This window comes from Branchiostoma belcheri, unplaced genomic scaffold, assembly GCF_001625305.1.
Source record: "Branchiostoma belcheri isolate BF01 breed outbred unplaced genomic scaffold, Haploidv18h27 scaffold108, whole genome shotgun sequence".
In the NCBI taxonomy this organism is placed as follows: Eukaryota; Metazoa; Chordata; class Leptocardii; order Amphioxiformes; family Branchiostomatidae; genus Branchiostoma; species Branchiostoma belcheri.
This window is the reverse complement of record NW_017802469.1, coordinates 1,100,784-1,126,640: the sequence shown is the minus strand read 5'-3', so window position 1 is coordinate 1,126,640 and position 25,857 is coordinate 1,100,784. Positions and strand designations below refer to the sequence as shown.

Genomic DNA, 25,857 nt, shown 5'->3' with positions numbered 1-25,857 from the left:
ATTTTGGGCCGCGCCACTGACCCTGCTCGGGAGGGTGGTAGAAACAGTGAGCGCTCTATTTAGAACTGTTAAAATAGCAGGAGGAGGAGAAGAAGGAAAAACATGAGAGAAAGCAATATGTCTTCACCACTTTGTGGTGAAGCCATAAATTTAAAACAATATACCACTAAAAAGACATTTAGACAGTAAAAAAGACATCTAATAATTGGCCAAACGTGCGTAGGTTCAGGTTCTAGATCTATACCTTTACCACTGTACCAGGCACTTGTCCTGCAGAGCCCATTATATTTGGGGGTATTTCTCGTGCAATGCATCACAGCACTGCGAAACACAATCAATGCAGAACTAATAATAACTATGCCACGGCAGGGCAAAAAAAGATTATTAAAAGGAAGTATTGTGTAAAAATACCAGCAGGACAAGGGTTAAGGCACAGACTGGTACATGAATTATCAGAAAAGAAGATGCCTACCTTCGCAGTGATATGTTACCTCCAGGTATTTCCTGTTGTGTGGACAGGGGTCACCAAGGTTCTCATTATCTACTGGCACATCACAACGTTGTAAGCCCTGGCATCTTTGTCTTACAAAGGACTGTTTGCTGAGTGTCAAGAGACAAAATATTTTAGTACTGTCCTTCTACAGGGGTGTCAGAGAATTCATCAGAATTTTACAGAATTCACATGATCCTTACTAGTACTAGAAAACATAGGAGGGGGCCCGCAAGCCCTTTTCCGTAGAGCGTAATGGGCCGTTTTAATTCTACGTAGAGCGTAGACGGACTGCTCTAATATTTTTGCGTAGAGCGTATTCGGCGTTTTAATTCTACGTAATGCGTTGTAGCCACTTGGAATTTATCGTAAAGTGTAATCGAGAGGTTTCCAAATTCAGCGTAGAGCGTTGTTGGGAGCCCCCCTTGCAGGCCCTCATAGGAAGTTTACGGAATACACATGATCCATTACGCGGAATACATACGATCCATTACTAGAAAAATACGAAGTTTACGGAATACATTCCATTACGCGGAATACATACGATCCTTACTAATTCGGTGACTTGCACCACGATCACGTGACATCGGCAGCAAATTCAAGATGGCGGACAATTATAGCACTGTTCTCCCTACAATATCTTGGTTTCAAAGAATTTTAAGGGCTTATCCTGCCCTGCTAAACCCCAAACTGCACTTATGCGGGCTTCTTTCACGACATACATGTAGTAGCCTGTATTTTAGACCATATAGCAGGGCAATGCTGGGAATTGGTGGAACCGGTGATTGCGGCGGCAAGTCACTAAATGACCCCAAATTAGCAAGGATTGTATGTTTCCGCATAATGGATCGTATGTATTCCGTAAACTTCGTATGTTTTCAGTAGTGGATCAAAAAACGTTACAAAGCAGACGTAGCCTCCCAAAAAACGTACAGACAAAAAGCATGCACGGTGGGTTGTGACCCAGGCTTATAAGAGGACTGATCTTTGAGAGGGTGGGATCTAAGGATTAGATTAGGAACGGAGCTCTTACTTGTTGTTTTTCTGTTTACAGTTGGTGTCACATTTCTGGAGCCAGCTACATCCACAGCGAGGGTTTTTCTCCCTCCGACCGTAGAAGGCTTCGTCAATCACGATCAACTCATCCGCTGCACAAGCCAGCCGTATGGTATTCTCCTCACAGACTTTTTCTGTATCAATGATAGCATCTTACAAAATGTACCTTTAGGCCACACCAATTTAATTTCTTGGTCAACGGATTTTTCTAGAAAAATAATGGAGCGGGCGGGCGAAAAATAAAAATAAAAACACCTAGGCATCCTATTATGGCACAAAATGGTACAATAGGACCCATGAAGTCAACACACCACGTCCAGGCTGGTTCAAAATTTAAACAATGAATTTTGAACTTTTAATGATACCACTGCTGCATTGAAAGATGGAACAACTGTAACAACTAGGAAGAAAAGGACTGTTTTCAACTGTTAAGGGCAAAATATGAATTTTGCAGTTGATTCTGAATTTTTATTTTTATTTGCAAATCAGAAAAAAATGAAGCGGGCGAATCCGTTAACCAAGAAATTAAATTGGTGTGGCCTTAGAATATAATGTGTGCAGGCGTATATCTGTACTTACTTGTTTTGTAATTGGGTTGGTTGGTACTATGAATACCCCAAGGGATGGGTGGGTTGGTACCATTGATAGTCCCACGGGTGGGTGGGTTGGTACCATTGATAGTCCCAGGGCTGGGTGGGTTGGTACCGTTGACAGTGTCAAGGATGGATGAGTTGGTACCATCGACAGTCCCAATAATTTTTGGGTTGGTACCATCAAAGGTTTGGATGACAGTGTATTTAGTTGTGCTTGCCACTTCCGTTGCATTCAATGTGCTGAAGTTGTTAACTTCTTGTATAGGGCTAGCCTGAAAAAAACAGCAACAAGAAGTTGTAAGAACCTATGATGTACCTATTGTACACTTAAGATACGGTATATTCTTACCATTTACGGGTCAGGAAAAATACTAAAACCTTTCTTGTATCACTTGTTTGAAATTTTGAAGTAAGCTAAAAAATTTAAGCTGTTAAGAAAGGCAGTAAAGCTGGGTCATAATTAGGTTTTGCTGACATTCCACATTTTATCTCAATTGTGCACCCAAACTTTGTTATGACTGTGCATATACATTTTTAGGTTAGGTGCACCAGTGCTCCTACTGCAAAAAAAAGATTTGCTTCTTGGGTTGGTACCAATCTAGGGTACCTGATTGGATTGATAAATAAAAATGTATGAATAAATGATTGAAACAATGTTAGGCCACCAATTTAATTTGTTCTTTCTTGGATTTTTCCGGAAAAAATATGAAGCGACAGGGCGAAATAAAAAAAAAATAATAATAATAAAAAAACAGGTCAAGGCAATATGAGCCATGAAGTGGCTGGTTTGTAAGTAAAAGAATAGATTTATGTCCAAAATATGTCTTTCATTGAGCATTTTGCAGTGAATTTAGAACAAAAAGAATTTTTCTTTTTGCAAATCAGAAAAAAATGGACAGGGCAAATCTGAGAAACAACAAATTGAATTGGTGTGGCCTAAATAAAAATATGAATAAATGGATGAAACAATGTTATGTAAAACTTAAAGTGTAGATTTGAATGATGGCTTACATTTTGCATGCCTTCCTTGTTGAGATAGGCTTGTGTGATGAATCCATATGTGATCCCTCCCATTAAGAGAAGGAAAACCACCACAGCAGCAAGAAGGCAACTTTGATTCACTGCAAAACAGCCTACCAAAACACCACTTTGCATAAATTATGTTAATGTACAGGTCATTTGCATAATCAATGAGGACATGTTGAAATGAAGTAATATGACAAAGGAGAGGAATTTTACACTAAGAATATTGTCATTTGAATTTAGAAAACCATAAATTAAACTAGATTATGCTAATTACGACCTTATTTCCATAGTCAATAAATCAATCAGTCAATGAGACAAATAAAAATACAAAAACACATATATTTCATGGAGGTATGAGATCTCCAAATTCTTGTTCAGATATGCAAGACACAGACGCAATAATCATACACAAGTACATGTATCCAGAAAATAAAAGAACCAGAAGAAAATATTTCATTATAAATACACATAAGACAACAGTTGCTTTGAGAATATGTATAAATAACAAGGGGTGATGCAACAGTTGGGGCTTGCCTACAAACTGCTTGGTGAGTGACGCCAAAATTGTAATTTGCTAGTACAAAACTTTGAAAAGCTTTTTTGGAGGGGCATTTTGGTGAGTTTTTGGCATCTTGATGGTGCCCGATGGTAATATTAGTGTTGGGATTGGAGGAAATGTTTTTGCCCCCCAAAAAATATATTTTGTTTGGATGTATACAAGTGCATGCATTGTTATTGGCTACATCTATGATACTTGATGTGAGATTTGATGCCCTTGTTGCCTCCGGGGAAGGAGATATCCTTCCGCGGAGGGGTTTTGTGAGAGATTTAGATTTTCATGTTCGCAGCTGTTTCTCGCGTTTGGGTGGACGGATTCTTTTGAGACTCGGTATATGTTTTGCTATTGGACTGCAGATGATGCACGTTCTTTTGTTTGTATTGTATATGTATTTTCGGGCGTTAAAATGGTGCCTTTTGGTGGCCCCAGAACACCCCTTTGAGCTTGAAAATGGTCGCGACCGTTGACCTTTCGCGTGTATTAGGTATTGTCGGTCTCATCCACGAAGCTGACCCCTTGCACAGTGGGGTGTCCGGTCTCGATAAATTCTTTGTTTAAAACCCTAGTCCTGCGGCGCCGGAGGTATAAAATCTCAGATTTTACTTGTTTTGCCTGTTTTTGCATAGGTTTCAATGCGCAGGACCAATTAACTATAGCATCTTCCCACAAGCTGGACCTCATTGTCATGAAACAAAACTAGAAAGGCCGACATTTGCCTTGGAGCAAATGTAGCGGATGGCTTTACCACATTTTACAACATGGCAGGGAAAGAAAGAGAAACACAAGGGAAAACAATTCTTTACATTGAATCAATTTTAAAGAAATGGCAGGAGGGGGAGAAGGAGGAGAAGAAACATGAGGAAAAACAATATGTCTTCACCACATAGTGGTGAAGCCATAACAGGTCAACATCCATTGCCTTACCATGGAGTTCCTTAACGTTTGGAGGATTGTGAACCTTGTGTACATCAGAGTCAGCCCTGGAGTCATCTGAGGGATCCGGTCTGTTCACTGTTTTTTTATGTTCCTCTGCATTTGTAGGATTGCGAACCTCGTGTACATGTACATTGGCGTCATGACTAGTGTCATCTGAAGCCTGTTGGTAGACGTTTTCCTCGTATATCGGGTTTGGAAATTCTTTTTTGTGAGGCCCAAAACAAGCTGTTGTAGTGTTCATGAGATAGTTTTCGTGATCGGACATGTTTGCAACAGCGTAAGGTTCCATGTCACTATCGTCAGCCACTGCACTGTCTTCTTGCATGACTTTAGGTTCAAATTCTTCGTCAATGTTTTCAATAGCGTTAGCATCTTCTTCATTTTCCCCTGAAGCAGTCATGTACATGGCAGAGATTTCAGCTTTGGTCGTATCAGATACAGAATATACATGAGTGGCTTCTGGGTTGTGGATATCATCATTATCTGTCTGTCTGCATGTTGACATTCTTGTTGGATTTGCAGTGCTTTCAGTGTATAGCATATTCTGATCAGGGTCTTCATTTTGATCTGGGCTTGTCGGCTCCTCTGGATGGTTTGTAAGATATACTGGATTGTTCTCTCTTTCCTGGCTCATTCTGACTCTATTGGCAAAAAGATTGTGAGAATGAGATGTACAGTACTTCCACAAATTGTGTTGTGACAATGGCCAAGTGTCGGGTAGACAGGAGATCGTAAGGTTATGGGTTCGATTCCCAAAATTCCTGGCTAGATATTACATCCTTGGGAAAGTCACTTTACACAACTTTCCTCACTCTACCCAATTTTTGTAAGTGGAAATAACCACTACCTGGTTCCTGGCTAGAGTTTTGCAGGTAAAAAGCTGCAGAAGAAAAGGGGTTTTGCCTTCCATACTGTGCCCAAAACATATCAATTAAAAACCTACCACCCCTTTAGCCTCAAAGGCTATACATGTAGCTATGAGACCTTTTAGTAGACCTAGTATACAGGTACTAGACATATGCCCCAAGCATATGCCCACAGTAGGAATTGGTTGTCAAATGTACCTACGGGCCTTCGTATGTACTACTATGGTACATGTACTGTACCGTAACAGTGGGAATTGGTTGACAAATGTACTTACGGGCCTTCGTATGTACTACTACAGTACATGTACAGTACCGTACTAGTACCTACATGTATATGGGTACAGGTATTTCCCCTTACCTATAATAGTAGCAAGGAGGTTTTGCTCAGTGTAATTGCTACTAAAGAGAGCACTTCTAGCACACTGGTGTCTGGAACAGCCTCTCTTTGCCTAACTCACAGACACCAATACTGGAGAAGCTTACCCAATACATAGAAGAAGCAGGGATTAGGATAGCTGGTTGGAAATGTAGTTTATGACTCAACACTTACCGTTAGGGGAAGCCTTGAAAACTGCTAAGTATATACTGAACTGTATTCAGCTGTCTTGGACTCTGTTCCTAGCAAATTTTCTGGTCAGGAGAAACTCTGCTTTCTGCAGACAGTGATACAATTCCGTCAAATGACAGAAAAACGGCTGCTGGCTAGAACCCTAAAGTCAGGTCTGTGAGGTGTGGTGCTCCCAACTACATGTAGTAGACTAATAAGTACATTTTGTAGATGAAGAACTGCTTATGGCATGATGAAACAAGAAACTTTTGAACTTTTTCTTTTAATCTCATCTTGTGTAGATGAGCTACGAGTTGATTGGATGTTTATTAATTTTTTTTTGCCATAGGCCACCCACACACAAAGACAATTATTCGATAGCAAAAATTTAGTCTTGTGCAATATGTGATTGATTGATAGATACATGTACTAGTAAATAGATAACAAACTCTTAGCTTATATAAAATTTCAAGTAGTTTTATAGTATATCTGCCAATAATGCTATAGAATACATTTCTGAAATAATTACACGATTAATTACAGATGCCATTTCACCTTTAATTTAATTTTTTTTCATATTTTTCAATCCAACAGTTGTGCAGGAATCAACCCATTGATGTAGTGGAATCAACCATTCTTTTTCGTGGGGAGGTCCTGAATTTCGACGGCATCACCAATGAATGGTCAACAAGGTAACTCACAGATAGCCTGGTGACCATACTCATATGGGTCAGCTTAGGGGTGGTCAAGCCGGCCAGAGTTTGTTTAGCACCTGATCGTAGCAGCTGGACGTTTGAAATATGTCCTGTTTCCCCTGTCCAGTCACATTCTGTGACAAAGCTGAAATAAACAAATAAATAAATAAATAAAAATATTGGCATTTCTATGTTTTGATGGAGGTGGGAGGGGCTTTACGGTCAGTCTATTCAAGGAGGTTCAAAAAGGGTCTATTCTAATAGAATGCAGCTTTGATGGAAAAATATTGTTTCTGTAAGATGTACTAAATGGCACTAAAAGCATCCTGTATTCCCCTACAGAGGACACCAAACTGAACAGAATGATCCCATGAGAAGCTGGATGTTACTGTTGAAGAGAACAGCTGTGTGCAGTGACTAACATACAGTGTAGTTAGGCCACAGCAAGTAATTTTCATGGATGACATCAGCGCGCGCATTAATTTTCACCTATTTTAAAGAAAAAAACAAGAAATTTTGTTGCCTTCTGACAGTGGTCAATATGTCGAAAATGGGCAAAGATGTCTGTTGCCATGCCGGAAGGTGGATGGCAGATAACTATGAAGAGAGGAGACAAGAAAAGGCTCTGATTTAATGTTTTGTTTCTTACTTTGATGCAGTGATATGTGATACTGGCTTTGTATATGTGATGTTCCTACTGAATCGAAACCATTTGTACAATGATTGAGTCAAATTTTGAAATTGTAGGAACCTCGTTTTTTTTGGCCGGCCTTGTTTTTTTTTCCGCCCCGCTCGCATTAGATTTGGAGTCTGCGTAGGATGTCATCCATAAAATTTACTTGCTGTGGCCTTAATATGATAACAATAACCAAACCCTTTATCAGTTTAGTAACAGTTGTTTATCAGGTCTTGTGGTGGTCTTTTTCACTTTGTATATAGCTTTATATAATACTGAGTATATTATCATATACATCTAGAGAGAGAGAGAGAGAGAGAGAGAGTATATAATCATAACTTTTACTTAGAGTGAGAAGATGTTTTGCAAGACATCTTATTTAGTGTTCTGTTTGGTGTTTGTCTATTACAAGGTTGATGTAATGTTAGATTATTAAAAAAAAGTACAATCTGAAGATCAGCACCAAGGACAGGGTCAATCATATGGGACTTCATCTGCCATTGTTTTTAAATGAACGATTGTTTCATTCACTGCTATTATTTTCTCTGCAACTTTTCTCTTTAGGCCACACCAATTTAATTTGTTGCTTCTCGGGTCGCCCTGTCCATTTTTTTCTGATTTGCAAAAAAAGTAATTTTTTTTTGTTGTAAATTAACTGCAATATGCTCAATGAAAGATATATTTTGGCCCCAACGGTTGAAAAAAAGTCCTTTTCTTCCTATGTAACAATGCAAGTTTGTTTCATCTAAAAATCTATTGTTTTTATTAGAAAACGGCCTGGTATGTTCACTTCATGGCTCATTTTGTAACATTTCTGGCTATCCTGGGGTGCCTTGGCCTGTTTTTTGTTGTTGTTTTTTTTCGCCATGTCGCTCCTGATTTTTTCTGAAAAAATCTAAGAAACAACAAATTAAATGGAGTTATCAACTCTGACACTTCCCCCTTTTTTGTTCTGAAATAGGCTGCAATAGTTTCCATTCCAATGCCTCTTCTAGCTACTCATACTGCTAAATACCATTGAGTATTTTACTGGTGGCTACAAATATTCTTACTTGTCTTAAGAAATATGTTAGGAGACTCATTTTTGTTCAGAACTTTCTAATGTCAACACTTAAATTGAGTAATTTGTGGTTATGTGAGATGATCATAAAAAGATATTGTTATAATTTAGACACTGGTGCATATCGCATGCTTAATTATCTACTGTATAGAGGAAAATATCTCAGCATCATATATGTATATGTCACTGGAGAACATTGTTTTGAATTGCATACATTTTTTTATATTTTCATATCATCTCTTGAAGACAATACAACCAGGTTTGAGACATGACAGCAATAGATGTACCATAATTCTGTAGTGAAGCATTCAAGAACAGGCATCACATCAAAACAATCCACACAAAACTGTCAAATGTGAAGAAGCCATGTCATAAGCCACACTTTCATAATTTACTCTTTCAGTCTTGATGGATAAAATAAGGGGATATCAAATGAAGTGTTAATGTAACATGTTGTAACTTGGTGAATAAAATGAGGGTGAAAAAATCACATGTTTGTTTCATTTGTGTTTTTTGGCAAAGTCTATGAAAACCACGCCTTGTAAGTTAGGCTACTTAGGTATTGTACTGCGGTTATAACCGATGGAAAAAATATTATATTAAAGACTCGAGCACTTTGGTATTACTTTTTGGCAGAAAACCTGGTGTGAGCAGCTCAAGTTAGGAGAAAAAAATGTAAAAAAATAATTTAGTGCAGTATATCTATATTTTAATCTGAGAATTTAAAGAATAATCGACTATCTACTCTTCCAGTCAGAAAGAAACCCTGCTTCTATAGTGCTAAGGCGTTAAAATCGCCATGGATCAAAAGCGCCCTCCTAGCGGCGAAAAAAATCACTGCAGTAAGTGCAGTTAAAGGCGCAGCTTAACCAATACATTGGTTAATAATAATATTACCGTGGATCAAAAGCGCCCCACGGTGGCGAAAAAAATCTTGCAGTTCTAGAGGTGGCCTCCTGTCAGGCCTATGCAAGAGCTGTAAATAGGGTAAGGCTGTATCGGGGCTTAGAGCCGTTTAATAGGGCCTCGAGAGAGCCGAATGGAACCAGACCTTTCACCGCAGCAAGCCGAGCAATTCTCCTGCCCATACAGCCCCCGTGCCCGCATACAGCTCTCTCCCCCGAAAAGAAACCGCCGCATTCATTAAAACGAACACTACCCGCTAGAAAATCTGCGAAGGGTTTGTTGGAGGCTATTCTAGAAGCAGCTTTAGTGCATAAAACAGCCAACATATTGGTTGATATCGCCATGGATCAAAAGCGCCCCTAGGCGGCGAAAAACAATCACTGCAGTAATTGGAGCCAAAGTATTGGGTGCAGCCCTACATTCAACTGCTAGGGGCCGCTTTTGATCCATGCACTTCACATTCGCAACCCGTTACTTCTCAGCCAGTCCTTTCGCGGGTTTATTGGGCTGTTTTCAAGGCCCTAGACTAGGAATTCTCCACCGCCTGGCGTAACTACGCATTCGGTAGGAGTTTTGCACGGTTGCCGTGAAACTCCCACCGCGGCAAAACTCACAACGGGTGCCGACAATCCGACCGGTTGCCCAGTTGAAGCCGGGCGGCGAAGAGCTTCTACCGGCCCCGAAGTTGGCTGAACACCATGTACCAACCACCTGTAGAAAGCCGCCGCCGTTGAGGAAAAGATCACACGTCAGTGTCACCAAGATCAAGATACCGGTGACCACCCCCATCAAACTCCTTTCAAGCCGTACCCGGAAATTCAAGCCGTACCCGCTCAAAATTCTGGCCGTACCCGGAAATTCTGGCCGTACCCGCGACTACGCACCGGGGCGGCTGAGCGATATCCACCATTGGGTACGGCCAAAAAGTACAGGGTACGGCACGAATTACCGGGTAAGGCTTGAAATTTTCGCGAGTACGGCCAGAATTTCCGGGTACGGCCAGAATTTTTGAGCGGGTACGGCTTGAAAGGAGTTTGATGGGGGTGGTGACGAGGAAAGACTGTTCATCACGCAAGTCTGTCAGAAAACGGGGTATCAAAGCAAACCCTGGGAATGAACCCTGTCCTGGAAGCCTCTCCGTGCCGCGGAGAAGTGTACCGATTTTGGAGGAATGTACGCTCAAAACTGGAGGAACGTCCGCTCACCTGGAGGAGTGTACGCTCAAACCTGGAGGAATGTCCGATTTTGTGAGGAATGTACCAATTTCGGAGCAATGTCCAGATTAGATTGGTCGGGGTGAATAGGCCGGGTTCTACTCGGTTAGCTAGGCCAACGGTGTACTATGCTATGGGACGGCGTATCTCTGGAGCGCCGGGCCGGTTCGAGTACGGCCCGACTAGCGCCGGATCCCGTAGACCGGCTCCCTCCCAACGACAGTCGGGCCCTCTTACGATCCAGCCCGCCGACGACACCCAGCTTATCCCCCCGGCTACTACGCCTCCCCGTCAAATGCAGCTATGGAAAGTTTGTGTCATGAATGTTTGTGTTATTTGTGATAGAAATTAGGCAATCCTGGCTCAATATTTTTTGTATTCCGCGATAATATGAGCGCCATAGCCGGCTAGCCGATTCCTATTAAGTATTATGGCGGCGGCTTCACCACGGTCTCACAGAAAATTGTGCATTCTGCAAACTCGGAGACCGTGAACTCACCAAAAAATACGACAAAAACTTCAACCTACGGCTTTTATTTTCAGTGGCATTTATAGACTATTTAAAACATACGACAAAACTGTAGAAAAGTTATTGAAAATGCTAAGCAGTATCTAGAAAAATAAACATTTGTGCTTCAATCGAGTAAAAATGGTAAACCCCAAAGAGAGCCTAATTTCGGCCGTCAAACCCGGAAGTGAGAAATCGGGACCACCTGTAACAGTTAAGAGATTTAGCCCACTCGCGGATTCCGGCGATTTGGGAATGGCCAAACCTCTGAGGCTCGTAAGGGGGTTTCAACTTTTTACAGAATAATTCATTTTATGACTTTGTCAATGCGTTTACACGCCGAAAACTAATCGTTTATTATTTTGTGGGATTTACGCCAAATAATCAGCTACAATATATTGAAATTCTAGTATTTTCTGAGGCTAGAAAAATATAATATTGCGGGAGTGATTTTCATGTATTTACTTCCTAGGATTCATTCTGTTTGACAAATACATACATAGTACAAAGAAAGACTCATTATACACATGATTCTGGGATATTTTTGTAAATTTATCATTTTATAAATGTTTTATAACTTAACCAAATTGCAAACACGGCAACCAGCTATAATGTACAGTAACTCCGCCATTTTTGTTGCCTTACCCAAAATCCCCTGGTTTTACACGTTGACAGAATTCATGTCTGACGTTTCCTCGTTACTGCTGCCATGTGGAATAATAGCCTTGAATATCCTCTTCTGCTCAAGAACGATTTTCTTCTGCTGACTAACAGGCATATGGTAAGTTCTATCCCCGCCATGTTTGAGCTTGGTTCTATCTTAAACCTTAAGCACATGTTGGGAGGCTAAATTACAACGACACTTTTCCTATAGCTGCTTGTTTCTATCACAAACAATCTGCCACTAAGATAGAGAGACGATCTGTAACAAAAAGGAGCAGCCAGGAAAAAATAAATTACCCTCCCAACGTCTACTAACGTTAGTATTTGTAGATCAGTTTGCAACTGTCTAGCCATTTGCCTTGTAACAAAGGATGGGCAATGTTGGTCCTGCTATAAATTTGAACCTTAGCTTCTAGATTCTTGGTTGACAACCCTATCCAAAATGCCACATACTGTCTAAATAATGTAGCTGTAAAGTGACACACTCTGATCAGTACAAAGAACAACAAGACACAAAAATTTTCACCAATAAAATACTAAGTTTTATATTCATCTTCTCCATACATACAAACTGTTACCCAATACTCCCCAAATTTTCAAAATAATGCATCCCTGTTGCCCTCTCCTGGTCAATTATTAACATACATATCATTAGATAAAATATTGTTTACACCATAATATCATAACATTAGATAAAATATTGTTTACATCATCATGGAATAAACATACATGATTGCAGACTCCTCTTAATTCTGCATAAGAATGTGCATACATGCCTGGTGTACATCTATCAATGTAAACATTAATGGATTATTACTGTTTTTTTCTCCTGTTGCTGACTTTGTGTTTCTGTAACATTATAACTGTTACATCATGAGAAAGCCTCTTTTCGTGTGAAGACTTTTTCTTTCTGTATCAAACATCTGCAAAACAAGGCTCTTTATACACTAAAGACAAACAGCGAAAGCCCTTAGATGACATTTTTACTTTTTGTTTCAGAAGTGTTGTTTTGGGTGGCTGACATCATACAATCCCCTCCACAGTTCCAATTATACATTTATAAAAACCCAAAACACTTCCTAGAAGTCTAAAATCTCTGATTTCTTGTTGCTATTTTGCATCCAATCTTCTCACTGAGCTTAGACTAATACAAAGATCAATGAAACATTGACATATTAAAATTGAAACATAGGAATATTGGATAGATCTTTTTAACATACAAATACAATGGGATTTGTATTACAGTTTAATTTATAAAACAACTATTGATTCTTATGTAAGAGTATTTCAGTATAAATTGTTACATAACTTTCTTGCTCTCAAAAATTGATTCTTATGTAAGAGTATTTCAGTATAAATTGTTACATAACTTTCTTGCTCTCAAAAATAAGTTATATAGATGGAACTTAGCAGAGGACTCATTATGTTCTTATTGTAATTTGGAAGAGGAGACACCTTTACACATTTTTTGCCATTGTACCTCTCTTGTGAGGTTTTTGGGGGATGTGGAGTTTTGGATAAAACAACATGTTGATACAGAAATTAAGCTCACACCCAGAATTATCATATTAGGCATATCAGTTAATCATCCTATTGTCCTTAATATATTGTTATTGATATTAAAGCTCTCTCTATATAAAAACAGACAGTTTAAGTTGCGCTTTACATGTTATGTTAAATACTATCATAGACTAGAATATGTGATAGCACAAAACTGTGGGAAAATGGATAAACATATGTTGAAATGGGGTCCACTATATGGTACATTGTTAGACTGATGTATTGTTTGCAAATGTCTCTGGGTATTTATTTTCTTGTATGTGAACATGTCCTTTGTCTTTATTCTTTGAAATTACAATAAAGATTATTTGGAAAAAAAAAGATCAATGAAACATGAGCTGAACATTCAGCATTGTTCATTTTAATTCACTTGTGTTGATGGTTTATATTTTGGAACATAATTTGGTCAGAATTCAATTCTATGGAAACCTTTTGTGCAGTACTCAAGAGGTAAAATGTAATGCTTAATGATTAAGAAGGAGGCAAACCTTATATACATTATATTATGTACATAAAAAACATGAATAAGTTTACAATTCAATGTGAGTTTACAAAATTAAAATTATCCCAGTGTAGCAAGCAGGTGCAGCAAATAAAAATGTATCCCTGGCCAGAATGTAGACTGGAATATACCCAGGGCATATTCTGGTGTTTCAGCCAAGTTATCCTGATACAAATAGCAAAAAAAAATGATTTGAGCTTGTTTTGTTGTTGGGATAAGTGGCTGAAAGTGTGGTGGAACAGAGCTGGTGATGAGTTTGTACATGTGGTTCTGGTCTTGACAAGTTGCAAGTTTTTCTCATCCAAAATCATGTAGCACATCTGTGTAAGGTGTCTGTGGTGCTGGGCTTATTTTACTCATTACTAGCAGTAAACATATTGATGATATTTTATTCAGGAATGTTTGGCTGTGCTTGGATGGCTTTCAGCACCAAGGACAGATATTGTACCATCTAGCTATGGTAACTAGGGACAAGACAGTATTTGTAGCTAGTGTTCAGGAACAGAAATGTTTGGCTTAGTATGTGTGGATGGCTTTCAGCACCAAGGACAGGTATTGTACCATCTAACTATAGTAACCAGGGACAAGACTGTTTGGCTGTTTGTAGCTAGTGTTCAGGAACAGGGGTGTTTTTAGGAAAGAGTATGTTGGTCAAACATATACATGTACCACTACCAGTGGACTAGCCCCCTGCTGTAGTGATTGCACAACTGTGCGGCCCAACGGCTACTGAACTGGGGATATGTGTCGCTCTATGCACCATGTGGTGCGGGAAGGACTTGGAACTTAGTATGACTCATACTATTGAGTACCATTGCAGATTTTCAACCAGGTAGTCATTCTATTGGTACAACAAGATGCTCTTGGTTCATTATGTACAGATTTGTTTATTTGCATTTACGAAATGCTATGAGTTCACTTATTTGTTCACCATTATTGTATATAGCTTACCTTTATTTGCGTTCATATTTTGTTTGGATTCTGTTATCTGTTCCTTTGATCGTCTTTTGTTTATGTATAATTTATTGAATCGGTGTCGTATAAGCCCACACGGGCTGGGCGCGGGATAGCGCACGACACGGAAATAAAGTATCATTCATTCATTCATTCATTCATTCATTCATTCATTCATTCATTCATTCATTCATTCATTCATTCATTCATTCATTCATTCATTCATTCATTCAGAAGCAAGTCTGTCCCCTGTATTCAGAGATGGAGTCTGAAGCTTAGTTTTCCTCTGCCTTTTATCTTGCTAAATCTGTACTTGGAAATACTTGATGTGGCCCTAATATTTGAGCAAGATGGATACAAAGTTATGCTCCTTCAACACCACAAGCTGCCCCTCCCCACCTGTAGCAACACGTCTAGGCTTCCACACGTAAGCCACAGTGCGGATGTGTTTTCCCTCAGCTGTGAACATCTCCAATTTGCTGTTCCGATAATCACCTATAATTACTCGGCCAAATCTGTCCACAGTGATTCCTGAGGGATAGAAAAGATCCCCTGCCTTACTGTCAAAACTGGTAAGATAGACTAGATTCTTGTCATACTTTCGAACAGGGCTGTTTAGCCTGTGTGTGATGAAGATGTTTCCTTTCTCATCCACGGCAATAGACCGCCAAAATGGTGTTCTTTGTAATGACCCAAATGTGCTCAACTTTGGTGCCTGTGTCAGTGTGTAAGTAGGTCTAAACCACACATCCTCTATGCAGGCTCCTTTTTTACCGGCATAGACACGTGCTATTGTTAGTATGATCCTGTCAGAAAGCTTGTGCCAGGCAAGCCCAGTGATAAGAAGCTTGCCCGTGAAGATACACTTGGAAAGAACATGGCCCTCTTTGCTGTACTGACGGACGGTATGTCCAGTGTAGCCATCTTTCTTGTTACAGTACAAAGCTACCCACAGGGTATCGTTGCGGCCGTTGGATATGGCATGTGGTTTCAAGTTTCCTGTGGAGAAATTGCGAAGAAAGACTCCCTTCATGTTGAAGACTTGGATTCTTTTGTTGCGTTCGTCAGTCACAAATATCTCGTTAGTCGAGGACACGGCAAGTCCTCCCACATTCTGAAACTTGCCGGGTACTGTTCCTGCCCCACCAAAGGTGATCCTGTCTTTCTTCTCTGTTTATAAAACAATAGTAAAACACTAATTGAAGTGGGCACCAATTTCTAGACTAAGGCCACACCAATTTAATTTCTTGGTTAACGGATTTTTCCAGAAAAATAATGGAGCGGGCGGGCGAAAAAAAAAAAATATATAAACAGGCCTAGGCATCTTATTATAGCCCAAAATGGTACTATAGGAGCCATGAAGTCAACACACCAGGCTGGTTCAAAATTTAAACAATGAATTTTTAACTTTTGATGATACCATTGCATTGAAAGATGGAATAACTGTAACAACTAGGATGAAAAGGCCTGTTTTCAACTGTTCAGGGCAAAATATGAGCATTTTGCAGTTGATTCTGAATTTTTATTTTTATTTGCAAATCAGAAAAAAATGAAGCGGGCGAATCCGTTAACCAAGAAATTAAATTGGTGTGGCCTAAAGATAACATAATTACATGTACTGGTGCAGTATATTTACATAATCATTGTAAATCCTATCCCAAGCATGACCATTTCGACAGTTGAGCACTTCAAAATTAGGAAAAATTATAAGTTGTAGATCTTTTTTTTATGAAGATGTATGAATCCTTGTAGAAACTAAGAAAGACAACAACTTTAAAAAAACACTAAAAAAGACATTAGACAGTAAAAAATGACATCTGATAAGTGACCAAACATGGTTTTAGATCTATACCTTTACCACTGTACCAGGTAATGTTCAAGGCACGAGTAGAACAAGAATTTAACAGAAGAGAAAATACTTTTGCCCACCTTCACAGTGATGCGTTACCTCCAGGTACTTGCTTTTGTACAAACAGGGGTCACGGAATTTCTCACTCTCTACTCCCACTTCACACTGTGGTAAACCCTGGCATTTTTGTCTTACAATGGACTGGGCACTGAGTGTTAAAAAATACAAGATGTTTCAAGCTGTCAGTAATTGTAATGGAAAGCAATCTTTTAAATAAATTTGACACTTTTGAAAAGCTTTAAAAAATATTGAATGTAATTAATCAGAGAGGTGTGAGTTTAAAATGTGGAGGTCTTTCACACAAATTCACAATGATTCTCTGTGAAATCTATGATACAAGACATCTCAACTACAACAGTACAAATGTCTAATATAGTCTATATATTAATAATCGTAGTTTATAAAACATTAGTCTAACAGAGTATAAGAAAGTTACTGTATCCATGGACCTACAAAATTGAGGGTCCTTCTTATGCTAATAAATGTCCCAAGTATGGGAGTATAGGAGTCACAATGAAAACTCGTGCAAAGCATAGAAACCAGTAGTTTCTTTTGGAACTATGACAAGCAAAAACCCAAACTCTGAAACAAAAGACAAGTTGTTATTAGGCCACACCAATTTAATTTGTTGGTTCTCGGATTCGCCTCTTCATTTTTTTCTGATTTGCAAAAAAAAAAAAAGATTCTGGTTCTGAATCAACTCAAAAATGCTCATATTTTGCCCCCAACAGTTGAGGAAATTCCTTTTCTTCCTAGTTGTTACAGTTTTTTCCATCTATCAATGCAGTGGTTTGATTAAAACTTCAAGATTTATACTTTAAATTTTAACCCAGCCTTTTTTGTTGACTTTATGGCTCATATTGTAGCATTTGGGGCTATAATAGGATGCCTAGACCTGTTTTTATTTTTATTTTTTTTTGACCTGTCGCTTCATATTTTTTCTGAAAAAATCTGAGAACCAACAAATTGAATTGGTGTGGCCTTAGAATTGTAGTTGCAGCCATGAAGCATCTAGAGGACTGATCTTTTAGAGGGTGTAATTTAGATTTAGGAATGGTGCTCCTACTTACTGTTTTTCTGTTTACAGTTGGTGTCACATTTCCGGAGCCAGTTACATCCGCAGCGAGGTTCTTTTTCCCTCCGACCGTAGAAGGCATCGTCAATCACGATCAACTCATCCGCTGCACAAGCCATCCGTATGATCTCGCAAGCTTTTTCTGTATCTGTGATAGTATCTTACCTTTAGGCCACACCAATCTAACTTGTTGTGAATTTTCACTGAAAAACTACAAAGCATGAATAACAAATCCAAGAACCAACAAATCGAATTGGTGCGGCCTTAGAAAATAATATGTGTAGGCTAATGTTTCTTCTGTACTTACGTTTTTTATAGTTGGGTGGGTTGGTACCACCGATTTCCTGAAGGTTGGGTGGGTTGGGACCATCTGTAGTCCCAGGGCTGAGTGGGTTGGTACCATCGATAGTCCCAGGGCTGGGTGGGTTGGTACCATCGGCAGTCCCAAGGATGGGTGGGTTGGTACCATCAATAGTACCAAGGCTGAGTGGGTTGGTACCATCGATAGTCCCAAGGATGGGTGGGTTGGTACCATCAATAGTACCAAGGCTGGGTGGGTTGGTACTATCAATGGCCCCAAGGATGGGAGGCTTGGTACCATCGATGGCCCTGGGTGGGGTGGTACCATTGATAGTCCCAATTTTGGGGTTGGTACCATCAAAGGTCTGGATGATAGCTATAGTGTATTTAGTTATGCTTGCCACTTCTGTTGCATTCAATGTGGTCAAGTTGTGGACTTCTTTTACAGGACTAGCCTGGAAAAAACAGCAACAAGAGGAAATGTTAATATATATGAGTGTGTGAGAACCTATGATGTACGTACCTATTATGTTCTATACACTTAGGATACGGCATATTTTTGACGTTTACGGGTCAGGAAAAATACAAAAAACCTTCATTGTATCACTTATTTAAAATTTTTAAGTCTGCTAGAGGATTTAATAATTAAAATGTTAAAAGGCAGTCAAAAGCTAGTGCATAATTAGGTTTTGCTGACATTCCACCTCATTTTATTCCAATTGTGTACCCAAACTTTGTTCTTTGCATTTACATTTTTAGGTGCACCGGTGCTCCTACTCCCAAATATGAATTTCAAGCCCTGCAAAAAAAAAAAGATTTGCCTCTTAGGTTGGTACTATGATCTAGGGTACCTGATGGGAGTAATAAATGAATGAAATATATTATGTAAAAGGTGTAGATTTGAGGTCCAACAGATGGCCTTACATTTTGCATTACCTGTGTATTGTAATTGGCCCCTGTGATGATTCCATATGTCAGTCCTCCAGTTAAGCACAAGATAACCACCAAAGTAGTGAGAAAGCAATTTGGAATCCCTGCAAAATAGCCTTTTAGGCCACACCAATTTAATTTCTTGGTTAACGGATTTTTAAAGAAAAATAATGGAGCGGGCGGGCGAAAAAATAATAAAAATAAAAACAGACCTAGGCATCCTATTATGGCCCAAAATGGTACGATAGGAGCCATGAAGTCAACATACCAGGCTGGTTCAAAATTTAAGCAATGAATTTTGAACTTTGAATGATACCACTGCATTGAAAGATAGAATAACTTTAACTACTAGGATGAAAAGGACTGTTTTCAACTGTTCAGGGCAAAATATGAGCATTTTGCAGTTGATTCTGAATTTTTATTTTTATTTGCAAATCAGAAAAAAATGAAGCGGCGAATCCGTTAACCAAGAAATTAAAATGGTGTGGCCTTAAAAACAAATTTTTAAAATTGTCTTCCATCCATGCAGGGCACAGACACAATAATTAAATAAATCAGCAAGGCTACACCATCTTAATTTGTTGTTTCACTGGGTTCCCCGCTTAATTTTTTTTCTGATTTGCCAAAAAAAGCATTTCTGCCATTGAGTCAACTGTGCCACTGAGTCAAAAAACTTTTTTAGGGCCCAACAGTTCAAAGAAGTCCAATTCTCTTCAGAGTTGTTACAGTTTTTCAATCTATCTTTTGATAAAACGTTTGATTCAAATTTTTAATTTCATTGTTTGAATTACATGCCAGCCTACCATACCATCATAGGATGCCTAGGTCTGTTTTTATTTTTTCTCTTACCCTGTTGCTTCATATTTTTCTGCAAAAATACAAAAAAACAATAAATCAAATTGGTGTGGCCTAATTAACCAGAAAAAAAGAGAACCAGAAGATAACATTTGATTACAAACATGACAACATGTAGTAAAAAATGTATGAACAACAAGGTATAGACCTAAATCTTTAAACAGTTACTGTAATAAAACAAAACCGTCCCCTTAGGCCACACCAATGTAATTTCTTGGTTAACAGATTTTTCTAGAAAAATAATGGAGCGGGCGGGCGAAAAAAAAAAATAAAAACAGGCCTAGGCATCCTGTTATGGCCCAAAATCGTACGATAGAAGCCATGAAGTCAACACACCAGGCTGGTTCAAAATTTAAACAATGAATTTAGAACTTTTCATGATACCATTGCATTGAAATATGGAATGACTGTAACAAGTAGTAAGAAAAGGACTGTTTTCAACTGTTCAGGGCAAAATATGAGCATTTTGCAGTTGATTCTGAATTTTTATTTTTATTTGCAAATCAGAAAAAAATGAAGCAGCGAATCCGTTAACCATTAGAAATTAAATTGGTGTGGCCTTACCATGATGTTCCTTAACGTTTGGAGGATTGTGAACCTTGTGTACATCAGAGTCAGGCCTGGTGTCATCTGAGGCCTGTTTGTGATCAGGTCTGTTCACTGGTTTTCGATGTTCCGGAAGTTCCTCTGCATTTGTAGGATTGGGAACCTCGTGTACATGTACATTGGCATCGTGACTAGTGTCATCTGAAGCCTGTTGGGAGACGTTTTCTTCGTATATCGGGTTTGGAAATTCTTTTTCGTGAGGCCCAAAACAAGCTGTTGTGGTGTTCATGAGATAGTTTTCGTGTTCGGACATGTTTGCAACAGAGTAAGGTTCCATGTCACTATCGTCAGCCACTGTACTGTCTTCTTGCATGACTTTAGGTTCGAATTTTTCGTCAATGTTTTCAATAGCGTTAGCATCTTCTTCATTTTCCCCCGAAGCAGCGTACATGGCAGAGTTTTCATCTTTGGTTGTATCAGATACAGAATATACATGAGTGTCTTCTGGGGTGGGGATGTTGTTATTATCTGTCTGTCCGCATGTTGACATTCTTGTTGGATTTGCAGTGTTTTCAGTGTATAGCATATTCTGATCAGAATGTGAATTATCATCATTTTGATCTGGGCTTGTCGACTCCTCTGGATGGTTTGTAAGATATATCGGATTGTTCTCTCTTTCCTGGTTCATTGTGACTCTATTGGAGGCTCTATTGGCATAAAGACAGCATGAGAGTGCAGTTAAAATCTAGACATTATTCGAATGAAAGCTCATCTGTGTTGGTAGAATCCATAGTTAAAGAGTTTGACTTGTTCCAACACAAAAAGGGAACATCAAATATAGTTCAAACACATCGGAAGTGTCGCAACACATACACATCGAGTCCCCCGGACATACAGTTACATTGGACAAGGTGCGCATTCTAGATACGGAGCAGGATTACTTTGTGAGAGGCGTAAAGGAGGCAGTTTACATCAGGGCCCACCAACCCTCTCTGAACCGTGATGGTGGGAGATACCGTCTTCCCGCCACTTTTGATGCACTCCTGACGTCATCACGTTTCCGACTTCCGGAAAGTCAGCGACTGCATCACAAATCTGACGAAGGTTGACGGGATCAGCCGAAAATTTATGGTGAGTTCCCTTTTTGTGTTGGAACAAGTCAAACTCTTTAACTATCTAGACATTATGTCAATGATCAAGTGTTCAGCTCAAGGCTTTAAGCAGGACAGACAGGACATTGTGAGGGCATGGGTTCTGTCCTTGAAATTCCTGGCTACACATTGTGTCCTTGGGAAAGGCACACACAACTTTCCTCACTCCATCCAGGTGTATCATAATATAAACTATGGTATAATTGAAAAGATGGAAAAAAATAGATACCTGAACCACTGTTTACTTTCTGCAAAATATGACATCTATAAGAGTACAGCATTGAATAAGAAACCTTATTTCTGTAATGCATTATTTTCATGATTTTCGTGACAAACATTCTGCGTAAAATGTCACAGCACAAATATGTATTCTGTGTATTAGTATATTTGTATTAAGAGGGGCTTGCCACACTGTTTTCTTTTTGCTGTATGTACATCTCTTAGATAAACGAATAAAAAAAAAATAATAATAATAATATAAACTAAGTACCTCAGACTAGAGTCTACAGTAGGAGAGGCCCCACCATATCCTATACTTTGCCAAAACAGTGTGGATTGAACACCCATTCCTCCTATGGCCTCAACGGCTGTGGGACCTATCTAAATATCCCTTTACCCACTGGTTAGATCTTAATGTAAGGAAGATTTGTTTCCTTTTGCTCTATGAAAGACCACTTCTAGGCACTAAACTAAGTTCACTTATCAGGAACACTATCTCTTCTCCCATATATGCTGCTAAGGCCATGTTGATTTGATTATATGGATGACATCCTCTGGGAACCCCAAAACTGATGCACGCGTGCGAATAAAAAAAAAAGTTTTGCAAAAAAAAAAGTTGCTTTCACTATGAAATCTACGTGGTCAAGAAGGTGGAACAGATGTCACAGAATATGTTGTGTCGAATAATCTACTCTTCGAATTCATTTCTTTACATTTTTGTCCTTTTTCCTTTGATTTTGGCAGTCTACGACATTGGTATCGTTTCTAAATGTTTTCCTTGCAACTTATGGTATATTTTTGCTCATTTAGCAACTGTTTTGCACGATTTACAGTATGGTTGAAAACTTTTTTTTTTGGAAACGGCCGAAAATTCATGCGCTCGCAGATGTCATCCATATATTAATCAAATCAAGATGGCCTAAGTCAGAAACATCGATGCTCGTCTGATGCTGACCCAATAGGAGAAGCACAGGGGTTAGGAAGGCTGGTTGTGAATGTAACTCATGACTCAACACTTAGGTGGCGTCGTGTGGTGTAGTGGTACATCACTGGACTACAAATGTATGAAACGGGGAGACCCGGGTTCGATTCCAGGGTCGTACCCGAACAAGTCCGAACATGCGCCCCGACGTTGTACCCTTGGGAAAGGTACTTTACACGACTTTCCTCACTTCACTCAGGTGAAAATGAGTACTTAGCTTCGGCTAGGGACGTCCCTCGGATAGGACGTTAAATGGAGGTCCCGTGTTTGGGAGAGCCACACCCCACACACGTTAAAGAACCCACCGCACTTATCGAAAAGAGTAGGGGACCTTCCCGGTGTGAGTGGTTCAAACATTACAGTCTGGTCTTGGGGTTGACATCTTTGAAAAGGTGATAGTCACCTGTTATGTCAATCCTTCCACAAATGTGGTAAATCTTAATAAATAAATAAAAATAAAAAATAAATAAATAACTTACCGTTAGGTGAAGCCTTGAAAACTGCTATATACTGAACTGTATTCAGCTATCTCGGAGACTGTTCCTGGCAAAATTGCTGGTCAGGAGAAACTTTGCTTTCTGCTGACAGTAATACAATTGACATATGACAGAAAAACGGCCGCTGGCTAGAACCCTGAAGTCGGGTCTGTGAGGTGTGGTGCTCCCAACTGGTAGACTAATCAATAGATTAAGCCACACCAATTTAATTTCTTGGTTAACGGATTTGTCTAAAAAAATAATGGAGCGGGCGGGCGAAAAAAATAAATGAATAAAAACAGGCCCAGGCATCGTATTATGGCCGAAAATGGTACGATAGGAGCCATGAAGTCAACACACCAGGCTGGTTGAAAATTGAAACAATGAATTTTGAACTTTTAATGATACCATTGCATTGAAAGATGGAATAACTGTAACAACTAGGATGACAAGGACTGTTTTCAATTGTTCAGGGCAAAATATGAGCATTTTGCAGTTGATTCTGGATTTTTATTTTTATTTGCAAATCAGAAAAAAATGAAGCGGCGAATCCGTTAACCAAGAAATTAAATTGGGGTGGCCTTAAGAACAGATGAAACAAAATATACACTTTTGTACTTTTCTCTTTAATCTCATCTCATGCTGATCTGCTATGAGTTGGTTGGATGTTTATTAATTTTTTTGCCATAGGCCGCCCACTATGCTCACAGAAAATTCTTTGATGGCAAGAATTCAGCCTTGTGCAATATGTGATTTATTTATTGATCGATAGATAATGTTTCTGTAAGATGTACTAAAGGCATCCTGTATTCCCCTACAGAGGACACCAAGCTGAACTAAATGATCACATTGAGAAGTTGGATGCTGCTGTCAAATAGAACAACTGCATGCAGTGACAGACATATTTAGTATGATAACTTAGTCAACCTTTTTATCAGTTTAATAGCTGTTTATCAGGTCTTGTAAGGTGTCAGTATCTCTAAATTCTTCATTGATATCTAGAAAGAGTATATCGTCATAACTTTGAGTGAGAAGATGTTTTGTGAGATATCTTATTTAGTATTCAGATTGTTTATTACAAGGTTGATGGTGAAGTGTCACAGGGATGTTTTAGTAAAAAAAGTACAATCTGAAGATCAGCACCAAGGACAGGGTCAATCATATCACTTGTGGCACTTCATCTTCAACTTTTTTTTAATTGAACTGTTGTCTAATTTACTACTATGCTTAATTACCAACTGTATAGAGGAAATATGACACCATCATATAAACTGGATAACATTGTTTTGAATTGGATATTTTAATATCTTTTTCATATTTCCATATCAACTCTTGAAGACAATACAACCAGGCTTGAGGCATGAGAGCAATAGATGTACCAATAATGTAATGAAGCATTCAAGAACAGGCATCACATCAAAACTATCCATACAAAACTGTCAAATGTGAAGAAGCCATGTCATAGGTCACACTTGAATTTTTTTTTATTCATCAATAAACATACAATATACAATGTAGTGAACCATCCCATTACCTAATAATAATAATCATAATGATGAAATAATAACAATAATAATTCAATTCATATCTGATGGTAATAAAAGTGATCATAATAATAAGTGGTCATAATAATAAGTAATCATAATAATAAGTGATCATAATAATAAATGATCATGATAATAAGTGATCATAATAATAACTGATCAAAATAATGATCATAGTAACTCAACTCATAACTGATCATGATAACTAATAAAAAAATAACTGATCAGAATAACAATAATAATCATAGTAATGACAATAATAATGCAACTGATCATAACTGATCATAATAATAACGATAATCATAATAATCAATGATCATATATTTCATATCATAATTCAAATAATAATATTGATAATGAAAACACTCAAGAACATAAGGTACCCCACACTTGAATTGTTTACTCTTGCAGTCTTATTGTATGCAATAAAGGGATATCAAATGAAGCACTAATGCAACACATTCTAACTTGGTGAATAAAATGAGGGTGAAAAAAATCATATGTTTGTATCATTTATGTTTTTTTGGACAAGTCTGTGGAAACTATGGCTTGTAAGCCAGTCTATTTAGGCTCCTGGCCTTTTATATTACTGTTGAAAAATACAACCGATTGAAAAAATAAAATTTGAGCACTTTAGTATTACTTCTTTGCAGGAAACCTTGTGTGAACAGTTCAAGCCAGGAGAGAAAAATGTAAAAGGAATTATTCCCCCCAATAGCAAGAATGCAGGCATGAACTGATACAGAAACTTTGGATTGATTAATTCTCTACCACCCCTCCCTTTCTTTTAGACTTAATCTTTCATTGTTATCTCTCTTTTTAATTTAGTAATCTGTATCTAAATCAATGAGACTCAAAGAATAATCTTCTATCTTACAATTCCAGTCAGAAAGAAATCCTGCTTCTATAGTTCTGAGGCATTAAAATCACCATGGATCAAAAGAGCCCCATAGTACAGCAAAACAAATCACTGCAGTAGCTCATTGGTTAATAGCGCCATGGATCAAAAGCACCCCTCAGTGCCCCTGAACAAATGACTGAAGACACAAAACATGGTAT

General features: G+C 38.6%; 1 protein-coding gene across 8 annotated transcripts in view; it reads left to right on the top strand.

The window, feature by feature from the left end:
- The window catches only part of LOC109480517, a 39,281-nt gene extending 15,026 nt beyond the window's left edge, over positions 1-24,255 (top strand). For 3 of the 8 annotated variants that reach the window (XR_002140842.1, XR_002140843.1, XR_002140841.1), the window contains 3 exons: positions 1,545-1,658; positions 6,668-6,765; positions 7,111-7,257. Coding sequence is in view for 3 of the 8 variants with exons in the window: in XM_019782734.1 (XP_019638293.1) it covers positions 1,545-1,658; positions 17,808-17,916; positions 24,075-24,089 (238 nt within the window). In the remaining 5 variants the exon portion in view is untranslated. Of the gene's footprint in view, positions 1-1,544; positions 1,659-6,667; positions 6,766-7,110; positions 7,259-11,795; positions 11,914-17,807; positions 17,917-24,074 lie in introns of those variants that run through there. The other 5 variants (XM_019782734.1, XM_019782725.1, XR_002140844.1 and 2 more) reach the window with 4 other exon arrangements.
- The last annotated feature ends 1,602 nt before the right edge of the window (positions 24,256-25,857 follow it).